Source organism: Passer montanus, unplaced genomic scaffold, assembly GCF_014805655.1.
Source record: "Passer montanus isolate IOZ18808 unplaced genomic scaffold, ASM1480565v1 scaffold42, whole genome shotgun sequence".
Taxonomy (NCBI): Eukaryota; Metazoa; Chordata; class Aves; order Passeriformes; family Passeridae; genus Passer; species Passer montanus.
The window spans coordinates 4,300,074-4,327,577 of record NW_024369041.1 but is presented as its reverse complement, the minus strand read 5'-3'; the positions used below and the strand labels follow the sequence as shown (position 1 = coordinate 4,327,577).

The 27,504-nt window shown below is 42.3% G+C and overlaps 1 protein-coding gene across 7 annotated transcripts in view; it reads left to right on the top strand.

Moving 5' to 3' along the window:
* The first annotated feature begins 2,453 nt into the window (after positions 1-2,453).
* Positions 2,454-27,504, top strand: part of LOC120507258 (protein FAM13A-like) — a 51,201-nt gene continuing 26,150 nt past the window's right edge. For 4 of the 7 annotated variants that reach the window (XM_039719655.1, XM_039719654.1, XM_039719656.1 and 1 more), the window contains exons 1-5: positions 2,455-2,707; positions 4,661-4,835; positions 5,040-5,249; positions 6,977-7,160; positions 12,352-12,487. In XM_039719655.1, coding sequence (XP_039575589.1) covers positions 2,678-2,707; positions 4,661-4,835; positions 5,040-5,249; positions 6,977-7,160; positions 12,352-12,487 — 735 coding nt within the window. In that variant the 5' untranslated portion in view covers positions 2,455-2,677. Of the gene's footprint in view, positions 2,708-4,660; positions 4,836-5,039; positions 5,250-6,976; positions 7,161-12,351; positions 12,488-16,096; positions 16,298-19,524; positions 19,813-27,504 lie in introns of those variants that run through there. The other 3 variants (XM_039719653.1, XM_039719658.1, XM_039719657.1) reach the window with 3 other exon arrangements.

The following is a 27,504-nucleotide window of genomic DNA, read 5'->3' as shown; positions in this document are numbered from 1 at the left end:
ACAGGGATCCTGCTGTTCCTAATGCTGCTGTGAAAACCTGGTTTTCTAAGGAGCAAAAGTAAACTTTCCTGTTTTCTTTTCATGTTTATCCTTTCTCTATCTTTGTGAAACATCAGCAACCCTCACAAGCAGCCCATTCAGCAGCTGGAGGGGTGGCCCCAGTGGGGAGAGTACAAAGGCAGCCCCTGGAGCTGGTCCAGCCGCTCACACAGCCAGGCTGGGGCACTGCCTTTCCTCACAAGCCTTCCCCTGGGCAGCAGGGTGCTGCCAGACCAAGGGCTTTGGTTTTAATTTAGACGCGGCCCTTGAAGTCAGGGTGGCTTCTCAAAGCACCACACATCCTTTTCACACATCTGAAGTCCTGCAGGGGCTGCCTTTGATCCAGAGCTTGCGAAGGAAGGGCTGGAACTTCAGCTACACAATATGAGCAGTTCTACTTAATTTGCGCTGCCTGCAGCCTCCTGCTCTTTGCACAACCGCGATGCGAGGAGAAACCATCCCTGCGGATGGAAAGGAGAACCCTGGCCAGGGCCGGGGCTGGCAGGACCCCTCTCTGCAAGCCTCGTGTGCCCTCTAGCTGCTGCGGGCTCCGGGAGCGGGGCTGGCCGCATCCTCCCCGAGCCCGGCGCGCAGGCAGCACCTGAGAGCAGATTCTTCAATAACTGCAGTCACAGGGGCAGTCCCGACCCAGGGGTTGATCGCGGTGGCTGCTGCCTTGTTTGCCCTGCCGTGGGTCAACAGATGAAATTTGTGTTTGCTGCTCAGGTGGAGAATTTGTTGTTTGAAAGGTGTGTGCACACAGTTTACACGTGGAGCTGAAGCATGTCAGCCGGATGACTCCTGTGGCACCTAGTAAGATGGAAAATCAAAATGTGCTATGGGGCAGGGAGAAAAGAGAGAGTTGAATATGTTTTGTTTCTTTTAATTTTGTAGGTTTTGCACAGGCCTTTTTGTGACATGTTTCTCTGCAGAGTGCAGACTGCTGCAGGCTCAGAGGCACGGCTAGCTAAGGCGACTCTGTGCCTGGTGCTTTGGTCTGTCCAAAGGGACCAAGCAAAGGTGGGGGAGCTGCTGCCCCAGCTGCCCTGCAAGCACAGCAAATAAGGGTTTCAGGGCAGAGGAGCTGGGCAGAGGAGCTGGCTGCAGCAGGGAGGGGATGTCACACCAAAATGCCCCCTGTGCCCTGCCAGCCACGAGCACAGAAACCACCCAGTGAGAGGGCACTCACACTGCTGATATGGAGGGCCAACACGCTTTCTTCTCTTGTATCACTCATATTTAGCAGTGTTGGGGTACAGCACCATCAGCCCCAGGACCTCCTGTGGGCCCAGCAGTTTGAACAGGCTGAGCAGGCACGGCTGTGGTGGTGGGCACAGGTGGGACTTGGCTGCAGGGATGAGGCCAGGCTGAACAAGCACGGCTGTGCTGATGGGCATGGCATTTTTAACAGGCTAAATGGCCACAGCTGTGCTGATGGGCACAGCATTTTTAACACACTAAATGGCCACAGCTGTGCTGATGGGCACAGCATTTTTAACAGGTTAAAAGTCCACAGCTGTGCTGATGGGCACAGCATTTTTAACAGGTTAAATGTCCACAGCTGTGCTGATGGGCACAGCGTTTTTAACAGGCTAAATGGGCACAGGTGGAGGTTGTTTGCAGAGACAGGTCAGGCTGAGGGGTGGTGAGGAGTGTGTGGATTTTTCTGCTGCTAGCTCCATAGGTAGAGGAAAGAAGGAAGCCCTAAACCACAGCATTTTTCAGACCTTATTGTGGGATCTTGTGAAGAGGTAAGTGGGCTAAAATTCTGCTCTAGTTTTTAAGTGGTATTCCTCCTGCTAAGAAAGAGGGAGCTGTCTTTGCTATCTGTGCTGCACCGATATGGTGTTGGAGTAAATCCTGATTTTTCTAGTGCTCCACCAAGGGGTCTGGCTCAGCACCTCCACCATTTTTTTGCCTTGTGTGTTTTGCTTCTGTTTCACACGTACCTCCTAAACTTGTGTTTAAAGTCTTCCTTAATTAGATTTACTGCAACATTGCTTCTTTATGACTTATTTTCCAGGACAAGATTTTGTATCTGAAACAATTATAAAGGGTGCTAGGCTTAATTGCATCTTCATATTTTAAAATAACTGGATGGGTCCTTGCCCATGTGTTGGCCAAAATCCTTGTGTATGTGTTATATAAACAAATAGCTATAATGTGTATACAGAGGTCCACCTCATAATATTTTCCTTGCTGCTGTAGTAGGCAGGAGGGACAGCAGGAATATCTGCAAACCTGCACTGCAGAAACCCACTCAGGAGCAAATATCAGGCCCAGGATCAGTGTGGCTTGGGAAGCCGTGGCATTGTGTGTGGTAGGTGCCATGGAAACATCTCCTGGTGGTAGCTCAGCCCTCAGCTTGTGCAAGGTGCCTCCACAGGGAAGTGCTGGCTGCGAGGAGCCCTCTTTTACTACCAGTTAATTTCTACCTTCCACCAGCTCTGGAGGGAAACCACTGATTAAGGTGATGCCTAGCAATTATACTATGATAAGTTAATTGCAGAGGAACAGCCCAATGGCTGCAGTTAGCTCTGGCCAGGCTGCACGGCTTTGTGGAGGGGAAGAAAGGTGATGGTGCCTTGGAGCAGCACAGCTGAAATACTGAAACACTGGCACTCTGCTGCAGCCTGACATGGGAGCAGGCGCCTCCCTTTCCATTTGCGTAAGTGAACTTAAATCTGGCTGCTTGGCTCCTTTCTCACACCCTTCCTCCTGTCTGAGAAGGCTGAGGGGCTGCTGCATCTGAGAAGGGAAAAGGGAGGGATTTACAGCCATGGTGCTCAGATATTTTAGAGGCTTTTTGTAACACCTCGTAGCTTGTATACAAAAATGTTGTAAAATATGTTTGGCACGTGCTGATATTCATTCTTTTTAGATAACTATTCATGCTGTAATGCTAATATCACAGTCTAAGCTTTCCTATGTACTGAAAGAGCAAAATGGCCTGGGGTGTTTCAAGTGCTGTGTGTGCTTTTGCCATGGCAGCAGGGCTGGCCTGGAGCTCCAGCTCATGGCTTTGCTGCAGGCATGTGTGGAAAACAGCTTCACTACAGCAGTTCAGCTTCAAACCCATGGGAAAATCTTTTCCTTTTCCTTCTGAAAACATAGTAATAAAAAACTTTGAAAAAGAGGTTGGTTTGAGATAATGCTAAAAAAAAAAATAAATTAAAAATACCACTTAGATACTGTTTAAATAGTCCTAGTGCAGAAATGGTAAATCCAGGTGTTGGTTTGGACTTCTGCTCTCATTGCCTGGTATGAACGTGAGGACAAAATACAGCAATTATTGTGGGTCATGGCACCTCCTGCAAGGCAAGCAAGGGGCTTAGGGGAGGTGGGAAAGAGGGCAGGGCAGCCAGGACTCCTTCCAGAGTGCCGGGCAGAATTTCCCCTTTTTAAAAATATTCCTGAGGGATATTATTATTAAATATATAGTTATTATATTTATTTTTAAATCTATCTAAGCATCTATTTAGAAATATCTTTTTAAAGACCCCCAGGTGGCCCTGAGGGGCTGCAGAGCTGGCTGCGCCCACCCGGGGCAGCCCTGCCCTCACAGAGCCCCTCAGGGACAGGGCCCCCACCAGAGCCCACAAACTCCCCAGCCCATGCCCTGCTAGGATGGAAAAGCAGCTTCCTTCATCAGACACGATGAAAAGTGCAAGCCGTTTGAGATTTCTTATGCTTTTGATCAGTTGTTTGGAAGAAACATCATAAATTTGGAATAACTGGGTGAGCAGAAAGGAACCTCTTCTGAGGCTTGTGCCATTGCTGCTGCTTAAATTCCACTTCTCGTTCCTTCATAACCCTGCATTTTGTATCTTCAGGAGTTAGGTAGAAGGCTGTGCATCAGCACAGGGTCAGCTTTTTCCTGACTTTTGGGGCCCTTTTGAGGTGAAGTGACCCCTCTCTGTCCTGAACAGCCCATCTGCCTCAACACAAGGCCCCATCTTCCCGACTATTTTCCCTGACTATAGGTCCCTCAGCCACCCTCAGGGACAGGGCCCCCACCAGAGCCCACAAACTCCCCAGCCCATGCCCTGCTAGGATGGAAAAGCAGCTTCCTTCATCAGACAGGATGAAAAGTGCAAGCTGTTTGAGATTTCTTATGCTTTTTCATCAGTTGTTGGGGTAAGAAATTTGGAGTAATTGTGTGAGCAGAAAGGAACCCCTTCTGAGGCTTGTGCCATGGCTGCTGCTTAAATTCCACTTTGGTTCCTTCATAATCCTGCGGTTTTTATCCTAAGGAATTCGGTATAAATTCACAAATTTCATGGAGTTGGAAGGCTGTGCATCAGCACAAGGTCAGCTTTTTCCTGACTTTTGGGGCCCTTTTGAGGTGAAGTGACCCCTCTCTGTCCTGAACAGCCCATCTGCCTCAACACAAGGCCCCATTTTCCCTGACTTCAGTGGTGAGGGAACTTTACTGGAGTTTACCCCATCACAGGTCTCATCTCAGCTCTGCAGGAAAATATTAGTAAGAATATACAGTAGAAATAAGATCTCTACTAAGATGCTACAAAGAAGGCAATCATTTTACCAAAGTTGTAGATCTTTGGAGGTTAAAATAATAAAAGCCAGTCACTGTTTACCACTTGCTGTTTTTATTCCCCAGCAATCACTCTCTTCTATACAAGTTAGGCACACAACAAATAAGGTTTCACCAGAGCTGCAGCTCAGCAGAGAAGGAAGCACATTTGGTGTTCCTCTGGAAACCCTTGTAGAGGATGCAGAGCAATGTGGGGTTCCTTCTCTTGTGACACAGATGGTGGAGTACCTGGAGGTATTTGGTAAGTTCATATTTTTCCTGTTTAGCTTCTGGAAACTGATATTCTTTGTTTAAGCTTTCCTTTTCAGCTGTAAATGCTGGGAAATCCTTATTTACAATTATTGGGCTTTCTTAAAGGAGCTCTTGCTTTTTGAACCCCAGTTCTCATCACAAGGATGTGGTAAAGCAAACAACCACTGCTGACTGTTCTGTATTCCTTACACAGGTCTGGAGCGTGTCGGTATATTTCGGGTTGGTGGCTCAGCAAATAAAATCAAGGCATTGAGGCAGAAGTACAATCAAGGGGAAAAAGTAGACCTTATTAACGATGGAGATGTTGATTCTGTGGCCAGTCTCCTGAAGCTCTTTCTGAAAGAACTACCAGTGGCTGTTTTTCCAGACAATATTTGTTCTGGCTTGTTAAAAACTTTCCAAGGTACAGAACGGGCACCTTCCAAGCCTCTGTCCATTCTCTGGCAGTGACAGATAATGTGTTCATCACACTTTCTATAAACAAAGTTTTGTGTTTCCTTAACCTGAAGCTGATGTTTAATTGCTTTGGAGGGACCAGGCATCTATGAACTTGTCTACAGTCTTTTTAAAATTCATTAAGTCTTTTGGATTCCCTTCCTTCCTGTGGCAATGAATCCTGCAATCCAATCCTGTTTTCTTTGAGAAAGCTCTTCTTCTGCATGCTTTCTTTTTTAAATTGTATACCATACTAGTCACTGAGATAATATTTTTAGTTTTAATGCAATCACCACCATAATTCTGCTTGTGTCTTTATATAGTCACTGCCTTGCTTCTCTGTTTTCCAAGATGAAGCCTCTTATTAATTTAACCTTCCCTGTTAAAGGAGGTTTTTCTGCACATCATTCTTCTTATTCAGAACTGTAATTTTACTTAGCATTTATTTTTCCAGTCCTCATATGCGTGGAGCAGCATGCAAAGCCCAGAGCACCCCAGAGCCCACTGCCTGTTCCCCATTCATGCCTGCAGCAGCTGAGCTCTGCTCTCAGTCTGCCCGGTGGTTCTGACTGGTAGCTAATTCAGGTGTTTGCATACAAATAAGTGGGTTTTGTGGGTTACTTTGCAGGCTGCTTTTGTTCGAAGTGCCCATGTAGGAGTTTACAAAGAAAGAGAAAGGAAGCAGTTTTATGAACTGTGAAAGTCTATGCAGAACAACCCATCGGGCTTTGATGAGCACCTATTTTTTTCTACCCTAGACAGTCTTGCTGTTATTTTTTAAAGTTATTTTTTCCTCTTCGTCCCCTTTTCCATTTCACTCATTAATCAGTTGAGCACCATGGGCCTTGGCCTGTGCAGAATGTGTTTTTTAGGGCTAAAATTACCCTCAAGGGCATGATTTGCTTATAAGCAATGTCAAAGCTACGCAGATGTGTCCTGGTGATCTATGGCAAATTTGAGCATCAGCTGCCAATTATTGAGCAGTACTGTCATCTCAATTCTAGTAACCAGGAGAATTTATCCTACTGATACGGAACTGCTGATCAAATGGAGTTGTTTGTGAACCCATTTTCTGCCTTGTTACCCTTCTTTGAAGAATAAGAACCAAGAAAATGTTAAGTATCCCCAATTTAGAATTTTAAGCATCTCTTGTGTAACTGCAGTTGCATATTTATAGAGCAAAGATGTTTTGAGTCTGAGAGCTACCAATTAGTCAGGAAATGAAGATGATGTGGGGCTGAAAGGCTACAATTTCTCATTCCTCTTAATGAGAATCATACAGCATGTGTAAAATCTCTTGGGAGAGTCAAGGCTGACAACCTTGTACTGTCTTTCAAGGCAGCTTTGAGGGTTCAGGTACATGACTCCTGCCTGCAATTTCATTAGGAAAGCAGCAAGTGCTGGATGATTCTGCCTTAAGAGGAAAAATATCAGAAACAGTGAGTGTAAAACTCAATATCTGGAAAATCTATGGTTTTGAAATATTCATAAGTGAAAAACATATATCAAAATTTAGTGTACAAAATCCTTGTTTGAGACCTATTTATTCTTTCCTTTGTTCTAATATATTTTAAAATCTTCCTTCTTACTTATATCTAATGTTTGTAATGAAATTGTGTTGATATGAGGAATATCTATGTTATAAGGTTATAAGTTTGGTTTTTTTTCCTTTTTTTTCCCCCTTTTTTTCCCCAGAGCACAAAATCAACACAACAGAATGCATAGAGAACCTGAGACAGTTGCTCAGCTGCCTGCCCAAAGCCCATCAAAACCTTCTCCAGTTCCTGTCTGCCTTCCTGTTAAAGGTAGCAACCTACAGCGCAGTGAATTTCATGACTCTGGAAAACCTGGCCATCGTGTTTGGACCTGCTCTGTTCAAGTGAGTCCTCTCTACTCATCTGCCTCAAACAGCACAACAAGGTCACACCTCACAGGGAGGCTTTCTGTCGTAACTCTGTGTCCAACAGACAGGGGAGCATTTTGTGAGCTCAGTGTTTATGTGGTGTATTGTGGGCAGATGTGGCAGGCTCTGAGCTGGCTGATCACTTCCATTCTGTCGGGTGCTGACTACAGGGCAAGCCTCAAGTAAGAAACTGGATGAAGAGACATGAGGGATAGAGAGCTGTTTCGTGACAGCTACTTCTCTTTTCTGAGCCAAGATCACTGCTGGCAGTGGGGGCTACTTAGTTGTTGGATTTGATTCTGAAAAGCTTGCCCTCCACTTTGACCTTGTAACAGTATTTGATATCAGAGAAATTAATCCCTTTTATCAAGAAAGAGAAGCAACTCATTCTGCCCTTGCTGCTAATTCAAATTGATGTCCAAGCAGAGCTTGGAAGCAGTGAGAGCTTGGCTGGAGCTAGAGGAGTCGTGTGTGGGGTGATGGTGAGTGGGCACAAAACTGGAAGCTAAAAAATGAGGAGTGGGACAACATGCCATGCAACTCAAGGTGACAAGAAGGAACAGCCTAGTGTGATCAGATAATGGAGGATTTTCCCTTTCACTGTTGACACTAGAGGATGTTAAAATACTTACACCTGTTACAACTGGTGAATCTTTGTTCTAGTGGATCACAGCCATGCCAGGTTAATATGTGCTATAAGGCAATGACACTTTACAAAGTATATTTATTAGCCATTAATATCCTGCATGCAGTAAAAAGGCCTCGTTATTCAGTTGGGTGTTTTATGGCAAGCCAGGTTAATTTTAAAAGTATATACTCAGCAAAATTGGTGCCCAGCATCAATGACAAGCTTTGTTTTGTGGAAATGGACTGTTAAGCCTTGCTGGTGTTTCATAGGTCTCTATATGTGGTCTCTGTTTTCCTGCTCTGTGGTTTTATTACCAGGTCTACCAGAATCTGACCTTTGGACGGGATACAAGTTTATATCTTTAACAAAAGCACAGGAAGGGAAGTGAATCTAACAAGATGTGGTGTGGTTGGAACTATGCCACTCTGTCCTCTGGGGAAAACAACCTCACCATGGAGGATATTCAGCAATGCAGCAAAGCAGTTCTGCAACCAGACCCCAAGTTCCTTAATATCTGAATACTAAAGTCAGTAAATGAGTGGAGACAGATGAGGTTTATTTATCAGTGCTTGGCGTAGTTCTGTGGTGATACTTATGAGCATTGGCTGATGCAAAAAAGCCTTCACCAAGAATCAATCCCTTGGCCCCCACATTAACTCAAAAAGCCCCTCACTGTCACTTTTCTACCATCAGGTGAAATTTGCTCTCACCTGTGGAGTAGTTCTGTGGTGATACTTATGAGCATTGGCTGATGCAAAAAAGCCTTCACCAAGAATCAATCCCTTGGCCCCCACATTAACTCAAAAAGCCCCTCACTGACTGTCACTTTTCTGCCATCAGGTGAAATTTGCTCTCACCTAGGGCTTCTGTGCGTGCACATGCATGCAAGAAGACTTTGTTCCTTTTTCTCCATTCCCAAATTATCCCAGCATGTGCCCACTGATTCCTCTATCTGCACGTAAGAATCCAGTGTGCTCCCTTATTGATTGATGAGCTGCTTCAGTTTTTAAATATCCCACTGTTCTGGGACATGGCCCAGCTCCTTCTGAACATGTGCCTTTGCCTGCTTTTAAAGTACATTCAGTGCTAAACTGAGCACTTGTGGCAATGACCTGTCTGAGAAGCCTTGAAAGCAATCAGCACAGAGTTTCCCTGCCAGTGACCTGTCATGACAACAGCTACCATAAATAGAAGTATGTCTGCCCTGTAAATGCTATCTTCAGCTCTTCACAGTCACTCTGATCTCACCAGCTCCAGGAGACAACCCAGTAAATCTGGAACTCAGGTTTTGGGTTTTTTTTTTTTTGGGTTTTTTGTTTTTTTTTTTTTTTGTAAAACATTTAACACTGTGGTGCTGTGCTTGTTGAGTTACCTTCTAGGGTTGTGAAAAATCACCTTTTTGGTACTTGGGTGGAGAGGAGAGCCTTGAAACTGGCACTGTCAGTGAGATTGCTCTATACCACTTCCTGCTGAGTGACCTGAGGCCTTCAATGATTCAGAATAAATCACTGGAATTGTCCTGTACAGCAGCGAAATTCAAGGTAGTCAGCTGTGGCAAATCATATCTGCTGACACAGGGGAAAAAGTCATAAATATCCTTTATGTCTTTCAGAGCAAGAATTAGTGCAATTATCTGGCACATTATGAAACATTTGGCAGCCAGTGTGTAGGAAATTGGGACATGTTGGGTAGTACTTGCTATTGTTGTTCGGTGTAAATGTGAAGGTTATGGAAAAAAACTGCTTCTAGATCTAATCCACAGAAATGTGTACTCCATGCAATTGCTGGAATTAACCTTCTGGAGGTAATGGCAGTTCCTCATACAGCATAAATTCATTGCAGTGTTAAAACCGTTCTTGTATCCTGGCAATCTGCATTTTTGTGAAATTACTTATTCATTCTTTGACACTGAACAACTAAAAGCTGTTTATGAGCCTTTTTACTTACCTATTTATATTGAAGTGTAAATTCTGTCTATGATTATCACCTATCTCAATATTTTGGCACTTTTTTTTGTGGAGATCTGTCATGTTTATAGTTTCATTGAAGTGACTGGGTGGGAATATTCTGTAGTTACAACACAGAACACTCTTGGACCTTGGGACCACAAAAGTAGAATATTCAACTTTGTACATTGTAAACCTAAACTGCACATACTTTGTGATTTGTAACTATGGTTATTGTAACACAAAAATTATAAGGTTTAGCACAGGTATTATATTGAAAATCTAGTTAGAGTATCATGGAAAACTCCTGATTTTGTCCTCGTAGTATCTGTAAATGCCCAGGAGAAAGTGTTGCTGTGCTTTTATGAGAACTCTGACTGATGTTACTTAAATTTCCATGGATACTTTGTTATGCTTCATCTTGGTAAAGAGATTTTTAGTTCTGGTCCCAGTAAGCAATTCTTGCATGAGTGCACAAGGACTCCAGCCAGCCAGCTGTTTGCTTCCACTCACTTTGACTCATTGTTTCTGTAAATGTGCAGCAAGCCTGTGGCAGCAGGGAACCTTGGCAGATCTCCTGGACCAAGCCAAGGCAAGGGACTTGTGTGGACTTTTTAGGCTGCACTTTGTGGCAAAGCAGCTTTGAAACATCTAGACTCACTCAAGAAAACCAGTAGCTAATTCCTGATGGTCAAGTTTTACTTGCTTCTTATTCACAGTGTGTTCTACTGGGATTTGTACTGGAACTGATTATGGGGCTTTTGTAGGGAAGTGCAGAATACACCTCAGTAGCTCTGCTCTTCCTAGGATCACGTGTCTGGATTTAGCAGTGTGGGAACCTGGCTCCCCTTTACTGTCACCCCAATAATGCAGCTTCTGGTAGCAGCAGAAGTATCTGAATAGACAGGAAGTGATTATTGCACAAAATTAATTGAAAGTCATTGTGGAAGGTGGCTGAAGAGAAAAATCAGAGTATATTCTCTATATTTGGAATGCACACCTGTTGTCACCCATGAATATCTGCTGATGAGACATTGATACTCAGAGTCAGCTGTCTCATCCCAGTCTATAGTTTAGATCTGTTTGAGGAGGGAATGAGAACTGGGCACTCAAACACAGGCTGCTAATAAGGGGAAGGAGGGCTCAATGAGTGGTCTGAGAGCCATTTATCTTCCTGAATAGCTTGTGCAGTGCTCCTTCTGGCAAGGAGTTAACAGCTGGTAGAGGTGCATTCAGGAACAGATGTCTAAGCTAATGGAATAAGCTGAAAAAGAAGACAAAGGACTAAAAATATTGCTTGTCTGGCCTGTGAGCTGAGGGTGTTGATGTTTGGGTAAGTGATGAATAATCTCTTAGGATTGTTGTATGCAGCAAAGGCTATTGCTCAGTCAACCAGGTTTTACAAGCAGCCTTGTTTATTGTGGAGAAACTGAGTCCGTCCCAAGAAAAATGAGAATGCAAGAAAGGGAAATGTTAACTAATCCTAAAGAAGGAACTGATGACACAGTTGTTCATCCCGTAAATCCCTATATGCTGTACCTGGATATAACTCTGCTTAAATCTTCTGCTTCCAAAAGGAGCCCAAACTTAAGTCCTTACAGAAACAACAGTAAGTTTACAAAAGAGGAACATGAGTGAAACCAATTGGACTGGGCCCAATGTGTATATTTGTACTTTAAAATTGCAAATGAATAATGAATGTACTCATTTGGCAAACGGAAGACTGGTGTATTCATGCTCCACATTAGTCTCCAGAGTTTATGAATTTCTTCTTTAAATATTAATATTGTGCTGGGTGTAACTGAGTTGGTGCAGCATGGCTGAAGAAGCTCCATTAAGGGCACAGCATTTATGTAAATGTTCTCCAAGCTTCCAAATAGTTGGCAGGGGTGAGGAATACACAAGTCCTTCAGGGGTTGAAATTAAATCCTATATAAAGAATCCTTTTAATTAAATTGTTCTGACTTGACAGGGACAGTAAAAATACAACCACTGTTCATAAAAACCCAAAAACTATGGGGAGATCAAGCAAGAAAGAAAAAAACCCAACTCAGACTCAACATGGGTAATGGGAACATCTGGAATTTCCACTTGCTGATATGTCTGATGTCTGTGGATTTATAAGTGAATGCACTGAAGCAGTTTGTTACCTGTGGTGACCTGTGTACCTATTTCCAGACTGTTTGGCAATAAGACATTCTAGTGATCACAGCTCACCTTCATAAATGAAGGCAGAACAAACCCACTCTTTCCACTCCAGTGCCAGTGAGCAATGGCAGATTGATAGGGCGCTATTTTTTTGCCTGTCCTTTTCACCCTTATTTTGCAAACCTTGCATCTGGATTCCTGTCAGGTTCTACCTCCTCTGCTGTGCTGCCACAAAAACTTACTGTGTTGTGAACCATTGCAGCAAGGCTGGGGCTCTGCCCCTGTGAAGGTCCTGCTGTTGTGACCCCACCAAGCTCCAGTGGTCACTGTCCCAGCAATTGCTGCTTCCCTGGATTACCTTGGCTGCTGGGAGGGCTCCCTGTGTGAGCCATCCCAGCCCCTGATCTGAGAGCTCCTAAAATTGATCCATCTCCTCTTCCTTTAGGATTCCTGTCAGTCCCTTGGCTTGTGAAGAACAAAGGCTTTACAATGGCCTCCTGCTGTATTTGCTCCAACACCAGGAGTTGCTTTTTGTTGACCTGGACCCTTGCTTCTCACAGAGACAAGCAGATGGCCTTCAGGTAAGAAAATTGCAGCCAGAAATCAAAAGTGCTTCATTAGGTTGAAGCCCAGGACTGGAAATACATTTGCTTATACATAGTGTAATTAATGACCTTAGTTTGTAGCCAGCAATGTGAATATTCATGATGTATTTAAGCTGGAGAGGAAACATGAGTGTTAAAATTCTAATTTGGAAAAAAATGCAAGCGCAAGAGCAAGAGGTCCAGAAGAAAATCCCAAGCTGTTCTACTTTATATATATTAATGCCAAGGTTTGTTAGATCAAAGCCACTGGATTTTTCCTCGAGTGAAACATGTTTTATTTTGTGTGTGCTTTTGTCTATACATTGATGATTCAGGAAAGCAAAATCAGAAGGATAGAAAACCCTCTTATTTTTTAGAACTCATTCTGTGTGTTCCAGCCTCTCCTTGGGCATTTTCTTTCTTAAAACATTGTTAGCACTTTGATTCCTTTTTTGCCTCTTTGTTGAAAACCTCGTGCTGGAAGAAACACGATAGACAAATCCTGGCTTAGAGAGAGGGTCAATATAAATCTTGTTTTCACTTTGTGATGTGGTGTATCATTGCTGCTTAACTTCAAATTGATTTTTGGAAAAAGACATGAAGGAAGTGTAGCGAACCCTGCAGTTTAATGCTTCACAGTGCAGTTTTGTTATCCTTGAGGTTCATGGTGAGGCTGGCAGCCATGTGCCAGGTCAAGTGATGGACAGGGGAAGAGGTTAGCACTGCATGTAAATGTGAGTGATGATATTTGTGTTCATGACTCCTTAATTTTCTGGCTTCTTTCTCCAAGTATCCCTGTTAAGGAAAGCTAGCAGACTTCTAATACAAGCCAAAGTCAGTATTTAGACATATTACATATCCCAAAGAGAATATTGGGGCTGGAAGCTTTCTTTGAAAACAAAACCTGTACAGACACAGGTGTAAAGAACAGGCCATACTGATAAAAGGATGTTTCTAAAATATTGCTTCAATGCCTCAAGACATTGCCCCAAATGTAACACTAGGATTGTTTCACATTAAGACAGTGTTGAGCCCATGCTCCCAGCTCCCCTTTCTCTCTGAAGAAGTCCCATGTCACTACCTCCTCTGGGAGTTTCTGAAACCAGTACTCAAATGAGCACACAAAATCAAAATATTGGCTGTCCCAAGACATCTGCTTCTGTTTGCAAAGCTAGAGGAAGCATCAGCAGCTAAAAGAAATTGGAAAAGTATTAGAGAAGCCAGGAAATCAGGCTTTCACTTGCAGTGCTTTTGTTTTAGAACTAGCTTCACTCCCTGTAATTCTGCAAAATGTCACAGTCTGTCTGGAATTGTGGTGATGTGGGAAAGAATTCTGCTGAAAAGCTGCTTTCAAGTTCTTTATTAAAGCCTCAGACAAGGCATAGCCATGGGGCACTCTCCTGCTCTGAGGTAAGCTTATGAAAGAAATCCCATCTGTGGGTGAGAAGGGAATTCAGTATTCCGTGGCTGATCTTGTTTTTGTAATTTTTGGCAAGAAACCCAGCACATTGGATAGGTACCCTTCCTTTTTCATAATATAACAATTGCTCAAGGTCCACTGAACTAGAAACATCAAAGTTAGGTTTACAAACTAAACATATTAAAAGTCCATGCTTTTCTTCCAGTAAAACAAGCAAAAGTGAAATGGCAAACCTGGCTCAGATTCCTTGTTGCGTCCTGGAAATGAAACTTGTTTTTACTGGCTTTTACACAGATACTTGCATTTGGACTACTTAATTCCTCTGATTTTGTTGTTCGGTTGTCTTTTTTTCTTTTTTTTTTTTTTTCCATTTCAACACTTTAAAGTTAACCTGAGCTCTGTCAAACTGAAGCCATGCCAATCTGGCAGGTCTGCCATACAGCTGACAAGACTAAACCTTCAGTTGTGTTGTCTGTGGGCTGAAATGGGCAGAGGGATTGCTGTGAGCAGAGTTCTTAGTGCCTCAAAGTTCCAGGAGCCGTGCCACTGGCACTGTGTGTACTGGCTGATTCAGACTGACAGACTGGGAGAAGAAGTTTTGGGTTTAAGTTTTTTGGTAGTTCAGAACTATTATCCTAGGCTGGACAGTAGGCTATTCACAGCCACCAATTATATATAAAGAGAGTGGTTTAAAGTTATATCCCAGCCATGATGTATTTTAACTTTTTAAACTTTTTTTCCTGTATGTTGTTCATATATTTTTCACCCTTAAAATAGAGTCAGAATGCTGCAAAATCCTACCAGACTGGGGGTTTGTGTCTCTGTGTGGGTTTTTTTAAATACATTTTATTTAAAATATTATCCCCCCACTTTCTCCTGAGCATTCACTAGCATTTAAAGCTGTCCTATAACCTTCTGTCCTAGCCCAAAAGCTGCACTGGTACTAAACTGATTTTCATGTTTGGATTAAATAATTCTTTAAAAAGAGGTTAGGCACTACGGTGTCTGTTTTCACCTGAGGCCTTTCTAATAACTGCATTTAACCCAAGGAATATCAATAGCTGTGTTGGAGGTGTGCAAGGTTATCTTAACTTCTGTAGTGTAATTTAATTACGAACCAAACCTTGCTAATAGCAATTTGTCATTTCTGCATCTTACATTCCAGATAAAAGTTGAATATGGATTTATTTTTTTTGGTTTTTTTTGCATCTAGTCCAAGTCATTTCTGCATCTTACATTCCAGATAAAAGTTGAATATGGATTTTTTTTTTTTTTTGCATCTAGTCCAAAAATGTGTTTCTGCATCTCCTGTTTGTACAGAAGTCATAGATGAATCCTTCCTGGTTTAGGCACTCAACCTTTCTCTTGCAAGCAAACAGGAGCATGACTTTGTGGGTGCCTACAAGCCACTGCTTGTATCCCCATTAAAGCATGGGTTTGGTTAGGAGAAATGCCTACACCCTGAGGAGAGGAGTCTCCTTTCTTGTTCTCTTCTTTTGCTTTGTCCTTTCATGCATGTTTCACTATATATCAGCAAGGCTGCTCTCTACAGCCTTAGAACCCTATTTTGAAGGGATTGCAGAGATCTAGGGAGATGGGGAAGTGGAGCTGGACAATATTCTGGACCTACAGGTTGACCACAGACAACTCTGAATGGAAATCTGAAACTGTAGTGTGGTTTGGAGCTGGTCAGAAGAGGGCAACTAAATATTTCATGGATACTTTGTCTGCTCAAATTATGGCTTTATTGGGAAGGCTTTTGTGGTCTGGAGAGCTTTGTTAATCTTGTGGGTTTACATTTTTTCCAAGAGGATATGGATGTTTCAGCATTGACTCTGTTCTGTGAAAAAAATGTGGTATCTCACTTGCATGGGAAGTTGTCATAAAATAGAATTGTGGTCTCTCAAATGGAATATCTTCAATGCAGAGGACAGCAATAATTTAACTGATATTTTACTTAGGTTTCAGCTAATTCAACAAGAATTGTCATGGGATTACCATTCAGACCAAACAAACAACCAGCCAAACAGACATTATCCCACTATCTGAAGTTTCCAGGTCGGACTAAATTGTCTTGTCAAAATAGTTTTTCCTGGATTAGGAGAACATAGTTCCATTTCCTATTTGTAGAAGTGTCAATAACTTTCTTTCATTTAAGTTTTTTCCTTAACAGTGGTATGTTTTAGTTGGTTTTAGGTGTGAACATAGCAAACCCTGCATGTACCATGTGAAGTGCCAGGAGATTTGTCAGTGTATCTGTGGGGATTGCTGCTACATTATCGAAGGACTTCTTATATTATTTCCCATTCCACAGAAAAACTCCTTTCCATAATCTTTGTAAATTTGCTAAAATATGGACTCATTAAGCACTACATTTTAATTTTCTGTTTGAGTACTAACCAAACCAGAAGGCTGGATGAAAAATGCCATTTGTAGAGATCAAAGCAGGCAAGCCCTATACCCCTACAAATGTTGTGGTCAATAAATTGTAAAGATGTATTTCTTCTCTTCTTCAAAAGCACAGCAAAATATGTTACTGACTGTGGGCATAAGGATTTGATAAAAACTGCTTAGGCTGGGGAAGTTTGACTTGAAACAGCTCAAATGGATGTGGCTGGAGTACTCACTACTCCTTCTGGGGGTTCAGTGCCAGGGCTTTGCTGCCTGTGGCTGGAAGGAATAGAGCTTTGCTGTGCTGAGCCTGTGTCTGCAGCAGCCTGGCCTCTGTACTGCAGATCTGGAACTTGGAAAGGACGAGTGTGCCTGCTCTCCCCTTGTGGGGAGCTGCGGGGTCTGGAGGAAATGTCACTGGTTTAATGTTTGCTCCAGCAGTGCTGGGGGTTTCTCTTGACTTGCTGGGCAACTCCTCTGGGACACTGCACTGCTGCCACACATCAACCCCCACGTGGGTTGTGCTGTGCTGCTGTCTACTTTTCTCTTTTTTTCCCTTCCCAGTACACAGAAGTGTTGAGGTTGGTTGGTTTGTTTGTTTGTTGTGGTGTTAGGTTTTTTTTTGTTGTTTTTTTTTTTTTTTTTTTTTTTTGTGGGCAAGGCTGCACTAGGAGAGAAGCTTGGCAAGATAGGATGTGCCCTGTGTGGCAAATGAGGCCACCACTTTACTGTAAGCAGCAGCTCTAGCACAGAGCAGGGGAGCTGCTCAAGCTGAAATGCTGGGGCTTTACTGCAGTCAGTGGTACAAGAACAGGGCTCGGGCAGTGCCACGAGCTGCTCACACTGAGCACTGGCTGTTGTTCCATAAGGATCCAAAGTGCATGAGAGGGGAAGGTCTTTCTAAAACTTTCTAAACTATTTCGTGGCTTGGGAAATGGTTTTGAAGGCAGTCTGGGCACAGAAACCAAGGCAGTGGAGTCTCACCTTTTGTTTCTTACTCTGTGAATGCCCATCTTCAGTATGGCTGAGAATACTCTCACCACAAAAGCTCTCACCACAGTCAGATTTACAGAACCCGTATAGATTAGAGGTGAAGGATGTTTACCTGCAGTTTGTGAAGGGGAGCAATTCCTGATGTGCTCATGGCAGCAGCAGCCAGGTGCTTTGCTCACAAACATCAGCTACACTGCAAGGAAGAGGATTATAATTAATCTGCTGTGTACCCACTAGAATAACAGAAATCTCTGGTTTCAGAGGATGTGTGTGGTCTTCCTCTGATGCTTAAAACATTTACCACAACACCCGACCTAAGATTTTCAGGCATCTGAAGCTAGCAGTAAGGAAGGAGCCAGCAGCGTTTTCTTCCACGTGGTGTCAGCATTGTTCTCTCTCACTCCAGAGCCGTCCTTTCCTTTGGACATAACCCTGTAATGTGTTCTGAGAACCTGTCTTGAAATTAGGTGTTACATTTCTATTTCTGTAGCGTATCGGAGCATCAGCCTGTTCGTTCCTCAGGTAATTAATTGATATCAGAGAGGCATGAAGGAAGGGTATGGATTCACCTCTAAACCATTATGAAATGCAAGCCTTTTTTATTTTGTTCTTGTGTCACCTTCCTTACCTGAGCAGGACTGCCAATAAAATCTCTTGCCCCTTTTGTGTTCCTTTTCTTTGGTGAACATGGGCAGTTTGATTTGTTTGCTGATGTTAAAGACATCTCAAAAAAACCCCATCAGAAATGAAATCTTTGATAGGAAAACAAGCCCTTGGGAAATAAAATGTATTTGTACTGAAAGGCTTATGATATATAGGCATCAAATATTTCAGCGTTTTGACTTATCTTTGGCTGTAACAGTCGGGGAGATGAGATTATTTAAAACACTCAGTGGCTTTTCATTTCATGCAAGGTTAGGGTCGGAAGTGAGCCATGTTTTCAGAAAAACAGGAAAGAAATGTAGAGTAAAATAAAAACATTCACTGTCAAAAAATAGAGAAAAATAGAAAATCCAACTTCTTTTTAAACAGTCGTTAATTGTAGATCATTTAACTGTAGTTAGTTACAGAGCTGTACAACAGTGAATTTAATAGGCATATTCTGAATGCACAGTTCCCTCTCACGCTGCCTCTCCCACTCCCGACAGTTCCTAGACTGCTTTGTTCCTTTTTAATTAGTTTATTTCGCCTACTCTGGCAAGTACGCAAACATCCTTAAGCACTTAACACCAATCGAGAGAAGAATAGGGCTAGCACTTATCGCCTCGCATGCAGAAAGGCTCGGCTGAACCTTGAAAGGCCATTAGCATCTTAGAGCCTGATGCAGTTTCCCTCTCGCCCAGTTTATTTGGTTTTCTCCTCTAAAGTGGAGTCTGCAGTGTTTAATTTATTTGCTTCAAGCGAAAATGGAAATGCACGTTCATGAGTCAGCATTTTGGCTAGATAGTTTCCAGAACTATCAGATGCTGGGGTACCTTTTTATCCTGAGAAGGAAAGGGATGAAATATGCCTGCAGTAAAAATACAAGTGCAATTCAGCCAAAAATTATGAGAAATGAAAGGAAACGTATGGTGAAGTTGTGTGCTACACCTGTTCCCTGGGGTCTGTGGTTAGAAAATTTTATGTCCAAGTTGCTTTGATTTACTGATACATCTTTTTAAAATAAAATTGTGGAAAGAAACTCAGGAGGAATAAATAAAAAAAAGCATTCCAAAGCCATTTTTGATTTAAGGAAATATTGCTGCAGTTGGCTTTCCATGCATGGTTGGCTTCTATGGCTGGTAATTTAGATGGATGCTTGAAGCCGAGGTTCTGCCAGCAACTTTAATCCTGACCTTTGAATTTTCACTGACTATCTGCTTTAATTAGATGTTACCCTGTTCCCAGGGGACTGCAGATGTGCCCACAAGGATGGTGAGGAATCATAGCATGGACCTTAGGCTGCCCTGCCAAGTGCTGGGGTAGTCAGCTGTGCCTGGAGAGGGTTTTGCAGAGAATGCTGCTCAGGACTGAGTGTTTCTGGAAGCTGCTGGGACAAGGAAATACTTGAGGGGTTGCTGGATCCACCATTGCTTCCAGTATGCAGCTGGAATTCTGACTGGGAGCTGCTGGTGTCAGCATGTGAGAGCAGCCACAGGAGCTCAGCTTTTGGGTAGCTCTGACATGTGGGAAGCTGGGCAGAGCAGGGAGCCAGATCTGCAGCTTAGAACCGACCTCTGTTCTTTTTCAGATCCACAGCTTAGAACTGACCTCTGCTCTTCCTCGCCCGTGGGGAAGCCAAGAGAGGCCGGGGTTAGCCACGATGGGCAGTGCTGGGAACTCTGCCTGGCACAGCAGGAGAGGGGCAGGGGAAGGCTGATCCCCGTGCAAACCCTGCAGGCAGGGCAGTGGGAAAGCTGTGCAAGTAGAGGAGGGAAGAAGATGTCACAGTGTGTCCTTTATAGGCCCTAAAGTCTATAACTTCAAAATTTTGTGTGATTTTACCCTTCAACAAAGACATTAAAATGAATGGGACCACATTGAAGGGGGAAAAAAACTAAGAAAATAAAACTAAAAAGAAACATTTTGGTCTATTAGTGGTTTATACAATATCTTTAGTATTTTCATAGAGTTGTAGTGGAGATCAAGTGAAGAAATTATGATTTAGAACTCTTTACTTTACTCTTTTGGTATCTATTAGTTCCCTGATTTCTAATTTTATTTCTAGCCTCTCTGGGAATTCCATGGATAGCTTTGACCTTCATAACCTTTGCCTTGGTCAATACAAGAGGACCAAGCAGCAATAATAGAGAGTGAGCTGGATTTGGATACAGGGAGCACACTGTAACTCAAAACCATCCAGTAGCTATAAAAATATGTTTGTGTTTTGCATATTTTCTCTAGGAAAGTATAGGAAGCAAGCTACTACTTAATTGCAAGAAATGATGGATGAGCGAAATATTTCCTTGGTTAAATATCTGATCTGCTGCTTTTCTTCTGTTCCAATTCTTGCTTTGATGTTGTTAATGTTTAGTCTAATTCCTGGCTACTTTGCTGATTATTTATGTTCCATGATGCCTTCCAAGCTTAACCAAAATGCTGGTTGGGGTGGAGGGTGAGAGAAGACAAACTGTGTTTAAAATCAGTATTAAATGGGCTGCAGAATGGTAAAGAGCTGTATCTGTTTAATTAACCTTTATAACCACCAAGCATGGTTTGTGTTACAAGGCTAAAGAACTTGTGAAAACTGCTGTTTACAGACCTGCAAATTGCTGAATTCTAGATAACCAGTGAGCTGAACCTTTCTCTCCTCAGTAATTAGTGTTTTTTTTTTACCAAAAGCTCCTTCTGGATCTGTCTGGAGCATGAGTTAAACTTTAGCAGCAGCAAACACTTTTGACTTCTTTCCCAGTGTTTCTTATTCCCTGTATTCACATGGTAACAGTCATTGCACTCTCTGACCAGAGAGAGCATAAGCAGGTGAAATCTAAAGTCAGATCCATGAAAATGTCATTCCTTATGAAGTCCCTTTGTTTCCAATGCCTACAGCAGATCCAGATCCATGTAATTGTCACTCTTTATTAAGTCAGTTTGCCTCATTATAGCAAAACCAGGAGCAGATTAATTCATTTATATGCTAAAAATTCATAGATAATGCTGTTTCTGAGAAGTGTGCTCTAGGGATCTACTAAACCATGGTTTAGGGAAAAATCTAAATGAACCAACAAACCAACACCCTAACCAAAAAAAAAACAAAAATCCAAATGCCCCACAAAAATAACTTCGCAAAGCTTTGCTCTCATTTCTGTTTTTACACCCTTTGCTGAGGACTTTTACCTGAGACACGCATTTCATAGTTATTCTTATGTTTTTCTCTAGTGAAACCTACTTTACTTCTTTAGAATAGAGAAGTTAATTTTGAATGAAAATCAAAGAAAACAATAAAAAGAACTTTATGTGCAGCAAAGGAGGGCAGCATTTTTTATACTCTTATTAAGCTCTCTCTCCTGAGGAGCTTGGCACTGACACAGCCACTCCAGAAAGAGAAAAGAAACTCTTCAAAGTGAGATATGGTAACTTCAATTGCAGGACAGGTCAGCTCCTAAGAACACTGAGGGGAATGATGGATCTCTTCAACTTCTTCCCACTTAATGGATTCTACAGTATGTAATCTTTCCTTCTTTGAAATTTTTGTATAGCTTTGGAGTTCTTTTTTTTTAGTCAAAATGAACTTCAGGGTTGAAGGGTTGCTGCTGTCCCTGCATATTCTTCAATTGTGGCTTTTCAATTACTTGAAAGGGAGAAAAAAAGGGAAAGTAATGGAAAACAGAAGGAAAAATTAATTATCTCACAACAACCTGCACTTCAATAAAGAAGTGGAGAGTGCTGTCCTCATCTCACCCTGTTTTAGCTTTTCTACTCTGAACAAAATATTAATTTGGAAACTAGGGCTTTAGGTATTCCCTTTTCCTTATTCCCTTTTGCCTCCTCTACAAATCTTTTTCTTGAAAGTCAGGGTATTGTATGCCTCTTTGAAAATGCTGATGTGATGAAGGAAAACAAATGCTTGGCAGATGGGACATAGCTTATTTTTATTCAGAGAGATTTTTATTTTCTTTTCCTTGTTAAATTAAAACCAATGGGAGTGACTACTTCAAGTCACTTCACAGTTTATAAACTATTGCTTCTTGGTATAAAATGACACTGAAGCAAGGAGAAGTCACCTATCTCTAAATTAAGTTTTCTACTGATGGAGGTGCTGTATATTGCTCCTCATAGAGAGGGATGATGAAATTTCTTCCTTAATTCAACACATCTCAGGCTGGCTCTGCAGTTCTTGCTCCAAAGTGTGGTTTTTGTTTTTGTTTTGGGTTTTTGTTTTGCCTTTTCTTCTTCCCCTAAGAATGGTAATCTGTTCTCTTCCAGCTTGAAGCCATTCCCCCTTCTGTCCTATCACTACAAGCTCTTGTAAAATGTTTAATCTCTTTTGTGTGCGCCCTTCAGCTACTGGATGGCCATAATTAGGGCACCCCAAAGCCTTTTCTAGACAAAAAAATAACAGATCAGTGTTTCCTTCTGCTCTGCACATCCAACAGGGAAATTCCCACCACAGCAGAAGCAGAGCACAGGTTCCATTGTGAATAGAATCACAGAATCGTTAAGTTTGGAAAAGACCTCTGAGCTCATAGAGTCCAGCCTTTAATATTGCTGTGCCAACCTCCCCACTCTAGGTGGTGCTTAGATATTATCATGGGAGGTTGGGATTTCTTCAGTGAAGTGGAATGAATGTTTGAATTATGTAACAGTGACTCTCTGACATTTTCACAGGGTGTCTCCATTCTTTCCTCAAATAGACAAGTTAACAATTTCCTACCAAAAATGCTCACCAAGCAAGTAGAACTGCGTGAGGGTTTGAGGGCATGGTCGGATCAGCCCAAGGGACTTGTGTTATTCCACAGTAATCCTTGGAGCACCTTGTGAATTATCCATGCTTTGGGTTAATTCACCAAATAATGGTGTAGTAGGGGTGGTGCCATTTTTCTTTCAGGAATCTGCTGCTCAACAGAAGCTTTGCAGAGGTGCCAGTGTCAAATCTCTCAGGAGAGGGTTAAATCACGTTGGACTGGCAATTTTGCTAATGTGGCTGCTAATTAAACTGCTAATTTAGCTAATGTAACTGCTTTCAGTTCTGCTGGCAGTGTTCTCCCCATACTGGATACATACATGTTCCTCAATGTCTTATGCGTGTACCAGCTGTTTTTAAATGATTAAGTAAACAAGTTTAGAGCAATTGACTGCACTAGAGATGTGGCCTCTTTTTAATGAACTTGTTTTTTATTTGTAAGTAAGGTGGTCAGGAGTTCAGAAGATTACTGCAGTCTCAGCTGAACCTCTGACTGAAAGCTCCAAAGTGCCAGGAAAAAAATTGGGATGAGGTTTCTTTGATATATTCTTTCTTACTGAAGAGAATATTTTAAAAGAAAGAAGGGAAGAAAAAAGGTCTGTAGTGCTTAAAAATTTCTTCTTAATCTTGCCCTCACTCTTTTGGAGACTTAAAAACCTGATCTGAGGCGTAATCCAGAAAAACACGTCAAGAGGATTTGTTCAAAAGCATACAGTGTGTTGACATCAGCAAACTCTTATTATGGCTGTCATGTTCTCTATCCTGAAGCCTCCTTCTAATCTCCTGGCAGCATTCAAGCCCGGTGATTCCATTTTGATCGAATTAATTAGTGGAGTTTAGATGACTCCCTGAGTCTGAAATTGTCAGAATTTTATAGCAGGGTGTTCTTAAAGGCTATTTTTGCCATAGTTAATAGCAAGTAGGACATCTGACTGCATTTCTGTATTGTTTAAATTGAAAATACATGGCCCATTTGGAAGCAGAGAAAAATGGTAAACGAGAGCTATATTTATGTACTTATCTTGCCTTTAAAGTTAATCTCCTGTTACTAGTCTTGAGCCCTTCAGGTTGCCATAGAAACTGCCACAGCCTCCAACTGTGCTTCTCCCAAGACTTAATTGCATTCTGAGTTTCATGTGCTCTCTATTAACTGCAGCACTGGCAGACACAGGCACGTTGCAGAATGAGTTGAATTAATGGTTCAATGTGATGTATGCATTTTTTAATACTATGTTTCCATATCCCTTTTCAAGTTTTTCTTCACCATCTGGTTAAATTCCTCTGTAACACATAGTGATACCACAGGGATGGATGCTCTCTGCTGCCACTATATTTGATGTTTTCAAGCCTTTGATACCATCAAAGTAGCTGCAACAGTCATTAGGTTTAAGGACTTGGGTTTTTTTCCCCTTGGAGATGTCAGATTGCTCCTGAACTACCTTATCTCTGCTGAGGTTTTTGTGAGTCTTCTCCACCTCTGAAGGCAGCCTTGAAGTGCACACCTGCTGTCTCTAGCTCTGGTAAGCTTTTGCTGACTCAGTGCTCTTTTACCACATGATTTTTGCTAGATCTGTGTGGGTCAAAGGCAGTTGTCCAGCCCAGGCCTGTTTTTAGGTGGGGAATATAAATTCATTAAGGTAGGAAAGGAGCATGACTGCATGCAAGGTTTGATAAGGCTTTTCTGGGAATTATTTATTATGTCCTTGATGAAATTTCTTATCAGAACTGGACTGATAATGTTGTCTCATTCAACCAGCAGAGCAAAATCTCTGAGATTTGGTTTCCCACTTGGCTCTCAGCACAATGATGCTGTCAGTGCAAATACAGGGCTCTTACAGATGCCATTCTGCTGCCAGTGAGGGTGAACTCATGGAACCAGTGGTTAATACCACTTTGTGCTCATTTAAGTCCAGAACTTCCTAACTAAAAAGGCAATTCCCACTGTTCTTTGTCTTGTGCAAAAAGAAGAGAGAAAAATGTATCCCTCTGTTAAGCCCTCTGCCTCATCTCTGCTTTGTTTGTGTCTCATGGATAAGAGATGGGGAATAGCACAGACACCTCTTGCTCTTGGAGCCAGGATATTTCTGTACCTGTATTAATGCAGGCTCAGAGATGTGTTTCTATCACCAATAGAAAACACCCCACAACTGGTGAAAGAACAAAGCAGTGATGCTGAGAAACAGGGTGAAGTGAGGATCTCACCAACGTCACCTCATGCATGTCAATTATGCTTTTAGACACTGGCCTTCTGAACACAGCTCAAATATATCCATTGTAACTTTTAAATGTTTCAAATGTCCTTTAAAATCTGACCTCATTGCTTATGTTGTTCATGTTGTTTGCTCTTTCTGTAATTCTCCATATGTGGTACTTTTATTGAATTATGCATTGGTGGTCCCCTAAAAAATCTTTGTAATTAGGTCAAGTAAGCAAGGTAGCTTGTCTGGCCTCAGCCTTACTACCAATATTTCTCTGTGAATTTGTCTGCTAGTTTTAGCTTTTTCAACCAGACAGAGGAACTGAGAAATGATGAAGTTATGACAATATTGTCAGGATAAATCTGAAAGAGTGAAGACAGTTTTCCAGCAGTTCCCCCCCCACCCCCCGCATTCTCTTTGTTTTTTCCCCAGATTCCTTTTTTCATTAGCTACCTACATTAGACTTATTGCCACAACACAGTGCATATTCTGTCTCCGAACTTAAATCTCTTCCAACCCATTCCAGCTTTCCTTTTTATCTGCTCTGTGAGCTTGCACGTTGAAGAGAGCTGGGTTTCTCTGCCAGCTCTGCTCAAGTTACATTTCCTTGATTGCCCTACAGAATGCCAACCTATATTCTCGAAATCTGTGTGTGCTGGAGATGTTCCTCAAACATTCTAGAAACACTTGCTTTGGGATGGGATTAATTTGGATTTGAATATAAGATAAGTATTGTTTGTTTGCTTCTTCTCATTCTTGAAAAGCCAGAGAGCTGCCATGTTTCAAGTTGTCTGTCTCCACGAGATCTTTCCAGGCAGTGACAGCACTTTCTTTGGAGAAAGCCCTGCTTGCACTGTCTCTGCAGGCATTCAGAACAGAGACCTTGCCCATCAGCTGGACAGTCTGATGTGTCAGCATGTGGAAGTCTTGACACCAATTGCATGCAGCTCCCAGCAATCCCAAAAGAGAGAAAAGACTCAGTAGAAGGCTGAGATGTGCCAATAGCAGCTTATTTTACCCACTGTGGAGAGTATTGTGAAAACTTTTTCACACGAGCCATAATTTCTTCTGATTTCTGTAGTTTATATTAATTTTTGATGCTCCCACAGTGGATTCCTAGTTGCTGGGCTTTTCTCTAGGCACATGGCCTCTTTGGAGCACAGGTGGCAGGATGTTTAGGGCATCCCTGGGGCCACATCAGCTTGTGCAGGTCTGGTTGGGGATTGCAGTGCTTTGTTGCAGAGAGGAACTTTCTGTGTTTTCTTCTCCTGCCTTGCCAAACACTTGTCCTCAGGTACCTGTTGCTCATCCTTCCTTCCCTTCCCCATCCTGTGGGAGAAAACTGACTCACAACTGGCTGTGTACATCACCCACAGCTGAGCAGAGAGCAGGGATGCTGCTTCCTCTCAGCCTGTGTGCTCCTCTCGGTCAGAGGAGGCGCGGGGCTGCGCGGGGATGTGTGGGTTGGAAGCCTGGCAGCAGGGAAGAGGAGCAGTGCAAGCTGCTGGCCAGGCTGCTGGGTGGACAGTGGAAGATTAAACCTGGTCACTGACTTGTTACTTTGGGTTCAGCTCCGAATCTTGCTCCTCAGTATAAGAATGGATGGAGTAAAATTTGAGTTTTGACTAAGCAGGGGCACTGCTGAAGAGGTTTCTATGTGTCTCATGTAGGCAAATATTCCCACTGGAACAAGGAGAAGCACTGGGAAGGGGAAGCACAGGTTTTTTCAGCAGTTCTCTTGAGTTTGTATCACTTTAGTTTTTATTTACTGCACTAAATACAGATTTCCTCTAGCACATACTGAGCAAGATGGGAGATGACACTGGTAGAATGTAGGCTCTGTAGGGCTAAACATTTAAAATTCCTGAAATCTAGACCTACTACATTCTTTCAATATGATTTATGTCTCTCTACTTCTCATTTGTGCCTCCATAATCAATCCCCAGTGAAAATTCTGTTTTAACCCTGCTCACCTGTGAGTCAACCAAATGGGTCATTTTGTGTGTCCTTGCATGGCAGGCAGTAGAAATGTGCATGGGCTCTATTAATATCTGTTCCTACATAAACAGAACCAATTTTATTCAATTCTGCAGCTAATGAAGCACTGTGGGAACAAGACAGCCAAAAGCTTGGGAATTACTCTACAAGGAAGAATTTCGTATTTCTTGGCAAAAGCTGCCTATGCTCAAGGCTTTATTGGTAAGAGCCAACAGTAACAAGGTCTCATTCTCAACAGGAGTCTAAATAAACAGAGTTTTTCTGCCTTTTTTGAAAGCTCACGCACAGAAATCCCAAAGTTTATTTCAAAGAAGGCTGAATTTTTATCTAGTTACAGCCGGATACTCTATTTTGGTGAGGGGTTCTAATGAAAGGGAAGATGAGTTGGAGTCCCAAATGGAAGATTTATGGAAAATTCTCATTTATTTACTTTGAAATACTTACACAATGGAAATAGGGGTTTTTTTCTCAGTTCTCTGTTGATTTCTTGACATAGAAGGACAAAACTGAAAGGCATGTGATGACTTACTTAGAAATAATTGGATTACTAGCATCAGTTACTATCAAAATTTTATTAAAACAGCTACAGAAGTGGCTGAATTGTTGTGGATGACATATAGAAGATGTCTTT